This window comes from Perca flavescens, chromosome 12 (genome assembly GCF_004354835.1).
Source record: "Perca flavescens isolate YP-PL-M2 chromosome 12, PFLA_1.0, whole genome shotgun sequence".
Lineage (NCBI taxonomy): Eukaryota > Metazoa > Chordata > Actinopteri > Perciformes > Percidae > Perca > Perca flavescens.
Window position 1 is genome coordinate 20496772 of NC_041342.1, and position 9735 is coordinate 20506506.

At 38.9% G+C, this 9735-nt stretch overlaps 1 protein-coding gene across 1 annotated transcript; it reads left to right on the forward strand.

Moving 5' to 3' along the window:
- LOC114565534 (noelin-3) lies at positions 1–9315 on the forward strand. Its single transcript, XM_028593638.1, has 6 exons — positions 1–285; positions 3153–3296; positions 4518–4673; positions 6481–6700; positions 7721–7827; positions 8580–9315. The coding sequence occupies exons 1-6, from the start codon at positions 217–219 to the stop codon at positions 9255–9257; spliced, it is 1374 nt and encodes a 457-aa protein (XP_028449439.1). The 5' UTR covers positions 1–216; the 3' UTR covers positions 9258–9315.
- Positions 9316–9735: the final 420 nt, after the last annotated feature.

Genomic DNA, 9735 nt, shown 5'->3' on the forward strand with positions numbered 1-9735 from the left:
TCCCCTTCTTGCATTGACGAGGTTTCTCCCCGCTGCCCACATGGCATGCGTAACGGGGACGAGTGGATGGATGAGCCCCCCTCCTCCGCAGGAAACCATGTTTTTTACCAGCGCGTAGTGGACGAGGTGGCGCGAGCCTACAGGCAAAAACTTGCGTGAAATTGTTGTACTCGTCGCGGAGGACGTGGAGGAGGGAAACATATTGCAGACGACAGAATGTGGTCGCTGTCCGTGGTGCTGAACCCGCTGCTGTTCCTGCTGCTGTTCGGATACTGCCCTTCTGTGGTAAGTTTACTGCCTTCAAATTTTTTAGAATAAACTTCAAAACGAGCTCAGCATGCCATGTAATGTCCTTGTTTTAAAGTTCAGTTAATTTGGGATGTCTTTAATTCGAGTGGAGCATTGCACAATGGTTGTTGAATGACCAACAACAGAGAAAATTAGTCATTTCAGTTTCCAGGCATTTTGGCATGTTCAGCTGCTTCTTTGCTATAGTCACTGTAGCCTGTACACACTCCATCATTGGCAGGAATTAACACTAACATGCCAAAAATGTTTGGAAAAAATCATCTGAAATAATAAAGACTGAATTTAAAGTGGCAGAGGAAGAGGCACCCTCACAGCACTCATGTTTATTGCCTACATCAACCACATAGCACTGATATTGATCCTGGAGTATTGCCAGGCATATAACTCACTTTTAAGGGAGAGTTCAATCATTGTAAAATAAATAAATAAAACCTATTGCTGCTGTTAATTATGTCCAAATCCCCTCCCAGACAGAAGGCGCTGCACTAAACATCTTGATACATAATCTCTCTCTCTCGCTCTTAGCTGAAATGTTTCATTCATTTCTCATGTAGTTTTCTTCTTCATGCTACCTTATTCAATGTTTCTAAATGTCATGTTTTATAGGGGAAATGTATCCTGCCAGTGTAAGCTTTACAAAATGGGAATGCATTTGGTAACATTATCACAAATTAGGAAGAGCAGCTTGCAGATCACCAAGCCATTTGGACAAGAACAATGGTCGATTAGGTTCATCTCACCCATGCAGAGTACAATCCCTGTGCCAGTGTCTTGATTGCAGCACAGTGTCCTCACATACTACTGTATATCACCTTGCCATGATTGAAAGCGGTGTGCAGATTAATGTTTCTTGTTTGTTCGCAAAAACAGGAAACATTTACAGGATACTCAAAACTGAATAGAGAGCTGTCAGAAATTCTAAATGAATGGCAAATACAAAAGAGGAACCAGCTGTCTGAATTATTTAATGAGAGAAAAACTCTTTGTGCAGAGTTAGCGTGTGCATCTGTCTTGGGTGAGCTACAGATTAATTTTAATATGATGAAATGTGAGAGTGAGAAGAGAGGGAAAGGATGTGCGTCACCAGAGTTGTGAAACTAGCTTCTTTTTAGGAGCCTTTCAAAGCAAAGTAGGCAAAAGAAGAACTGAGGTTGTTTTTTCCTCCTGGTTTTATTCCATTCAGTTATGATGCCACGAGGGAGACGCAGACATCCAGTATCTCTTCGACCACTGCAATGTACCACAGTTACCTCTAGATATTCAAATGCAATATCACTTCTTTGTTCTGCTGCTTTTGAGCGTAGTGTGATTATTTATGAATTGCACATTGAGTTCAGAGATGGCACATAACGAGACGATGATGTTCTTCTTTCATTGCTTTTATCAAGGACCAAGGGCGTCAGTAGAATAAGCTTCAATTCCGAGATCACAAATTTCTCAGCAACCAATAGCAAAAGTTCAGGCCTACAGTGCTTTGATAATACCTGAAAAAAACGTTCTTTCAATTTGATAACGGCAACATAAGAGAGTTATGCTGGGAGAAAGAATGAAAGCTCAGGAGATTGATAGTGCAGAAGCTGTTTTTTTTATTTTTTGACTTCAAGATAAGAAAGTGGAAAGAAGATGTGGCAGAGGACTCAGGTGTTGAAGACTAAATTAGTGACTAAATAATAACACAAATTTCTTGATTGTAAATTACCAACTCAAGGTCTGATCAGCCATTTCATTTTCTTAAAACACAGGACTTTATGGCAGTAACACAGTGTAGCCTACTGTGCTACTATGATAAAGTACAAAAAAAAGCAGTCTCTCGGTAAGTGAAAAGGATAAGTCAAAGTCTGAGTTTTCTTGTTGCCATGATGTCTCTGCCATTTAGATCGGCCATGAACGTTCATGGCTGATTCCAAACACTCTTTAAACTGTTCTGGCTGACATGTAAAGGATAAATGAGAAAAGGAAAAGGATGCCTGCACTATATGAAAACAGGAAACTCCTCTTTTCTACCCACAAGCCCCAAAGGGTGGCTGATGCCAAAGTATATGGTATTCTTCTGCCAGATTGAGTTTTAGAATGTAAAACAAAATCCAAATAATGGTTGGTTGTCTGCCAAAGAAGCTGGTATTGCAGATAAATTTACCCTCCACAGTCAAAAGTTGCCAGTATTTGGCTGGAGGTTTGTGTTAATTTACAATGCTGACAATAAACAGCAGTTTTGTTCAAATACTGATACCACTTGTAGCTATCAACCTTTCTAGCACTTCAGGACTCTTTGATCAATATTGTAAGCCAAACTAGCTTTGACTTGGTACACTCTGGCATTAGTTAAGGCTGCTGCATTAAAATATGCTGCATTGGCTTATGATGCATAACTTTATGTTCTTTAAGCTTTATACTCTAGTGCTGTGGAGTATATTGAATGTAATAAAGAGTGGGAAAAGCTCCCACAAATCAGGTTTATCTGCGTCTCCCAGCAGGACTTTCAGTTAAGTCTAGTGAGGAGAAACAGAGGAAATTCTGCACTTGGGTTATTCATCAAGGCCAGGAAAAACTATTTATTGTTGAAGACTGGAGAGCATATTCTGTGGAGGAATATCTTAAAGCAAAAGCAATGTATTCTTTCAAAGCCCAGACTTTTTATAAGTCAGTGCAATTGGTTGGTGTTAAAGCTTTGGGTGAATAGGGCAGGAGAATGAATGACCCATGAGGAACAAATAAGAAAACACAACAGCTGTGTGCCTCAATTTCATGAAAGTGATATCATCGGTGTTGAATCCATTTAGTGTGTCTGCCAGTAGATGTGTGCGCTGTGTATTTACGACTGTGTCTTGCATTTCTGTATGCAGACCATCAGACCAAAGGAGGGGTGGCAGGTGTACAGCTCAGCTCAAGATGCAGATGGCCGTTGTATCTGCACAGTGGTGGCACCTGAACAGAATCTGTGCTCCAGAGATGCCAAAGGCAGACAGCTCCGCCAGCTCCTGGAGAAGGTATGTGCACACAGCCACACACCTTTCTGCTTATGTGACAAAACACAAATTCTCTAAACACACACATTTACTGTAAGCAACCAGCACATTCATATAAACATATCACATTGATCGTTATTTGTGCTTCTTTTTTGTCCTAATCCTTTGAGAGATTGCACCAGCCAGGTCCATAATTCTATTTTCCACTTCTGCATATATTGCATGGATGGCATCAGCTTGGCATCTTTTGCAACAAACAATTCAAGGCTAATGCTAAGGTTTCAAGTATTATCAAGCTTTACAATTTTCTGTCAAAAGGTGGACTCTTATCAGAAAATCTGCCTTTCAAGAGTTTTTAAAAACATATATTTTTTCACATCTACCACCATGAATTTTTTGAAGTAAAAGTATGGATTTTTAATGGCTCACACAAAGGTAGCTTTAAATACAACAGTGAAACAGCAGACACATTACTTTTAATTACATAGAAATAGTTGTTTGTTTTTTCTGACAGTAGCGATTTAATGCATTATCTACAAACAAACAAATAGTACGGCACCAGAGTCCCTTGTATGCCAAATAAGGAAACATTGCTATAGCCTACATTTTAATGTTGTATGCCAAAGGGTGTTCTCTGTCATTCACTGGGGCCTTTGCCACTAATGTACTTAGCTGCCTCAGGGCTTCAGTGAGGCCATTTCAGAATTCCTCTACCAGAGCCGGAAAAGTATGCAGAACACAATGTATGAATGTTGTGCCACTTTGCCGGTGATGTGCTCCAATAATGTTGGCTGGTTACAATTAGAGCCAAAAAGAGAAGAGAGAAAGGACCACATTTCTTTTTGCTCACATGCCCCATAAAACTAGTGAGCTTTTGTTAAACCAGAGAGAGACACTGTAATGTTTCTGTGTCAAATATCTACTCTGAAATGTGTCATCAAACCTCACAGATTCAATAGTTTATTCTTGACATTTACAAAACAGGAAATCTGTTTTCAATTAGAGCTGATAAAGTTTAATATATATTTAAAAACAGAGAAAACAGCAAGAAAGAGGCCACGTAACAGTTCTATTCAGCTCACACATGGATGGTTAAAAGACAATTATGTTGGAGGTCAAAATGTTGATTTGTTCCTTGGGAAGTTAGAGCATGGCAGGCTACTGAACGGCTGACATGGAGGACATTTTAATCTCGCAGTGGACGGAAAAATCAATGCTGCGCTGTTTGATTCTTTTCAAAAGGTGCAGAACATGTCGCAGTCAATCGAGGTGCTGAACCTGCGGACGCAGAGGGACTTTCAGTATATCATGAGGATGGAGAGCCAGATCAAAGGACTGCGGTCAAAGTTTCGCCAGATCGAATCGGACAGGAAGACGCTCGTCAACAAAAACTTTCAGGTATATTTTTGTTTGATGTTAAACTTTGTGAGCAACATCAGAGGAGAGGCAGCGAAAGAATCTCCTCTAAAGATACCTGAGGGGCATCTGAATAGATAAACTTTTATTCCTGACTAGATCAATACAGGTCTACCACTTCCCAACAAAGAACAAAATGGACTTTTAAAAGTTAGACAGGCTGTGAAGAAGCATCCAGCGTGGATTCTTAAAACTCTTTCATCAGTGAGAGTGACATGATCGTGATGGTTACATGAAGCATTTCCATTTTCTATTTGTTTAACTCTTAAAAAACAGCATGTAGACAAAGAACATTGTACATTTTATAGCAGTGATCAAGTTCAATACTTGCCCTTTAGTTGTAGTTTTCGCTTATCTCATCTGTTATACATGCTGCTTCCTGTGAACCTCTGAAACCCTCTGAAAAAAAAAAGTTATTCTAAGAGGTGGAAAGTAACTAAGTACATTTACTCAACTACTATACTTAGGTAAAATTGTGAGGTTTTTGTGCTTTACTTGAGTATTTCCATTGTATGCTGCTTAACACTTTTAATAAACAAATAAATAAATTAACACTTGCCATTGCAAATATTGGACTTTTTACTCCACTACAATACATTTGACATTAGTTGCTTTGCACAATCTTTATTTAGATTATTAATACAAAATATAAATCAACTAATGAATGATGATGTGTAATGATGTATTAAGCTACCCGGCAGTATGGCAGCTGCAACATCAGGGATGCTTACACATTAATGCATCAAGAAATAGAATCCAGTGATATACTATATTTGATTCTGCATAATTAGTAGATTTACATTTGGTATTTAATATTTTCATGATGATACATATTTAGATTTTGAATGTGGGACTTTTATTTATACACTGTGATATTGCTACTTTTACTTCAGTAAAATATCTGAGTACTTCATCCACCCCTGGTTATTGGTAGAAATGGGCAATACATCAAGTTTTATATCTGACAAGAAGTAATATTATGACAGGTATCACCGGTATTGACACTTTTAATGGGGATGAACTTTGTATTTTCACAGAAGAGAGAGATTTTCATATAATTTGACATATAATTAAGCACTGACATTACATAGCAATAATAATAGGAGCAATTCCTATATAGATACGATGTAGATAATTACTATTGTCATCCATCAGTAAAATGGTTTAGGACTTACTGGAGCTTCTCTGTCTTCCCCTAAGTTTTCGTTTTCATGATAAACTTTTAATATAGACAATCTTTCCTGCAAATATTACAAATAATGTTTTTCTTTTTCATGTTAATGTGTGAGAAAACCAAATTATAGTTATAGTTTTTTCCTTAACTTAACAATGTTTTTTTGTCATAATCAATCAGTGAGAAGAGTCTGCATTTTGTGCAAAACACAGGGCGACTTTTGTTTCTATTTATAAAGTATCTACCCACTAACATAAAAAGATGCAGTTATCACAGTACCAATATATTTGGCATTGATCTGCCCATCTCTAGATATTGAGTCTTAGAATAATAATTTCTTACACAAGTAAAAGCAAGGGAATGGAAGGGAAGAGATAATATGTTTATACATGGTTTATATTCAGCTATGATGCCATGATTATATTATATATATCATAATTTGTATATTGTTTTTTTTATCATGCTGTATGTTCTGCCTTAGTTAAGGATGTTGAACCTTGTACCATAAAACTCCCCTGAAACAGCTGCATTGGAAACTAAGTGAACTGTTATTCCAGATTGAGAGATTTGTTAAGAGCGATATTTTTGCAGTGGTGTATTTTTGGTGTTTTCTAGGAGCTACAGGGAAAGATGGAGTCCCTGCAGCCGCTGATTCCTGTCCTGGAGCAATACAAGGCAGACGCCAAGCTCATCTCCCAGTTCAAAGAGGAGATCAGGAACCTGTCGGGCGTGTTGATGGGCATCCAGGAGGAAATGGGAGCCTACGACTATGAGGAGCTGCAACAGAGGGTTCTAAACCTGGAAAATCGGCTTCGCAACTGCATGAGCAAACTCAGTAAGTCCATTGCAGAAAAAAGCAGATTCAGGCATGCTGACCCCAGATTATCCAATGGCAGAGGGATCATAGGCACATTTCTTGCATCTATCAGCAGATTTTGCCTACAAAGCCGTTACATGTTATTGGCAACATTTTTAATACAGAGCAGGGGACAGTAGAACTGCTTCTGGAGGCAGACATAATGTAGAGAAAACCTTAAAGAGGTAAAAGGTGGTAGCAGCATTAAGCTTTGTACTCTGGCTCCATTTAAAAAAAATGCAATCGACTTTCACAAAATCACGATTTCTAAGTCTGCCATTTATGCCTACTTTCTTATTTTGAATCCTACGGGTTCCTTCGTTGCCATTTGCAGTTTGGCACTTAAAAGCTGTAGTTCCCTTGCTCCACCCATTGATGTTTAACTTATCTAATTCTGCCTCCAGAGCAGCTTTGCCTCTGATAAAGGTTTGCATAACTTAACTCCAATTTGCCAACTGCCATGTTATCAACACTGATTGAGCCTGTCAAAGTGTCAACGTGAATGCTAATGGGACGTGGCTGCAAATCTGCCTGAGCTCAAGATGATTACTTAAGCATTCATTGTGCTCAAAGCTTTGATTGATTAGGTAAAATAGTAGTTAAATACTTAATAGGGAACTCGCCCATCTTCTGTGCAAGTGATAGCCTACTGTCATTTGGCACAATTAAAGTGTCTGGCAAGATGAATCAAGTGCAGCTACTTCAAATATTAAACCATGTGGGATAAATGGTCACCCAGCTCTGACACAAGGTTTCACTAGTTACAAGTTGTACTGTGGCATTTCTCTGGTTATCCCTTTATTTCTATAGTAGCATAGAAATGTGGCAGAGTCCAGATGCTGAGTCCAAACAGCCCATCTATAACTTTTTTGTTCATCTATTAGCCACAGATTGAAGCAATCTAATGTTAAAAATGTGTTCCAGTAATCATAATATCGGTTGTGGTTTTATCATGTGGAGCATGTGCAATTTGTGTTACTTTGTGTGATGTGTTCGCAGCATGTGGCAAGCTAATGAAGATCACTGGGCCACAGACTGTGAAAACTTCAGGGACCAGATTTGGAGCCTGGATGACCGACCCACAGGCGTCTCCCAAAAACAACAGGGTGAGCCGAGTTAATGTTCTTTGCTGTATATTGCCAGCTTTGAAGTAACACAGGGCGGTTTAATAATTTACATACAACTGCTTCCCTCCTGTTGTTCAGTGGGGGAGAGATGTTGTTGAATTACAACATCATACTCACTCAAACTTTTTTTGTATACTTAACTGCTGAGATCAAACATAAAACTTGATGTCGCTTGCTGGACATTTTGGACAATCTTTTAAATGAATGTGAAAGCTATCTTGACACACTTTATTGCCTAATGTGTTTTGGCACAGGGCCTTCATCAGAGTTTACATACACCACATGATGCCTAAGGCTTTGTCAATTATCCAATGTGCACTAGACACATAACTGGCCTGCTTTTAAAGGATGTTTAAAGGACAATTCCAGCGTAAAAATAACCTAGGGGTTAATAACATATGTGTATCGTGTCGAACATTCTCTGGAATATGTTTTTATACTAATCGAATGCGTCTCTAGCTTTTAACAAGCTGCCGCAAAATCGGTGGTTAGCTGCTAACGCTAGCTTTCGGGGCAAAGGGTAAATCACTATTTTCTACCACTAACAAGGTTCAAACCGAAGCATTGAGAATTTTGTAAGTGTATTTTTTTACAGGTGATTATAATTTCATCTATGATACATGATGATGATGATATATAAGTAAAGCTGTTAGTATTTCTTGTACATTTACAGCTAGCACAGTTTCTTGTCACTTAATCACAGGACCTTTTTTGTATTTATTTGTCCTCAGGTCTGGTACATGGACAGCTACACCAACAACAAGATAGTAAAAGAGTATAAATCCATGGCTGATTTTGTGGCAGGAGTTGAGTCGAGAACCTACAACCTGCCTTTCAAATGGGCTGGAACCAACCATGTGGTGTACAATGGCTCTTTGTACTACAACAAGATGCAGAGCAACATCATAGTGAGGTACAGCTTCGAGACGGGCCGTGTGGTCACCCAGAGGGCTCTAGAGTCAGCGGGGTTCCATAATGTGTACCCTTACACCTGGGGAGGCTTCTCCGACATCGACATGATGGCTGATGAGCTGGGCCTGTGGGCTGTGTATGCGACCAACCAAAACGCGGGGAACATTGTCATCAGCCAGCTGAACCCGGACACGCTCCAGATCCTCAACACATGGAACACAGAATACTCAAAGAGGAACGCCGGTGAGTCTTTTATAATCTGTGGAACACTCTACATCACTAACTCCCACCTGACCGGTGCCAAGGTGTACTATGCTTACTCCACTAAAACCTCCACATACGAGTATACAGACATTCCCTTTCATAACCAGTACTTCCACATGTCTATGTTGGACTACAACGCAAGGGACCGCGCCCTCTACGGCTGGAATAACGGCCACCAGGTCCTGTTTAATGTTACACTTTTCCACATCATTAAAACTGAGGATGACTCTTAAGCAGAGGAACATACTGTACTCATGAAAGAAATTATGACAATATAGAATAAAATGGATAGTTGCGCCTGAATGTTCTAATGCATTTATTTATTTATTTATGTATTGTTTCCGGATAGTTTTGGGCATTTTAGACAACTTAAGTAGCGACATCTTGCTATTTGCTTGTTTTCATATGAAGAGTTTGTTAATTAATCTATTCTCCGTGTGGAAACTTTCTCTATAGAAAGTAAATGGCAGGATAAAATTAAAACACATCGGAGCATTTGCAGGTCAATGAACTTTCCGTCATGTCCGCAGTTCCTTTCTCTTTCCAAAATGAAAGCCTTTTCCAAAATGAAGTCTTCAAATTTATAATGGTTTTCTCATTCAGTATTGCATTTATTCATTTCCCCTAATGTATTCATATTTTGACTGTGTTCACTAATTGTTCGTTTTGTTTCCATTCTTTCCTTTCCATTTATTCATCATCTGCTAATTT

Bases quoted from the DNA above. Each gene is read 5' to 3' on its own strand.
- LOC114565534 (XM_028593638.1), top strand. From the start codon at position 217: ATGTGGTCGCTGTCCGTGGTGCTGAACCCGCTGCTGTTCCTGCTGCTG. The intron at 4,674-6,480 runs GTATATTTTTGT...GGTGTTTTCTAG, and splicing joins TCGTCAACAAAAACTTTCAG to GAGCTACAGGGAAAGATGGA. The intron at 7,828-8,579 runs GTGAGCCGAGTT...ATTTGTCCTCAG, and splicing joins CGTCTCCCAAAAACAACAGG to GTCTGGTACATGGACAGCTA.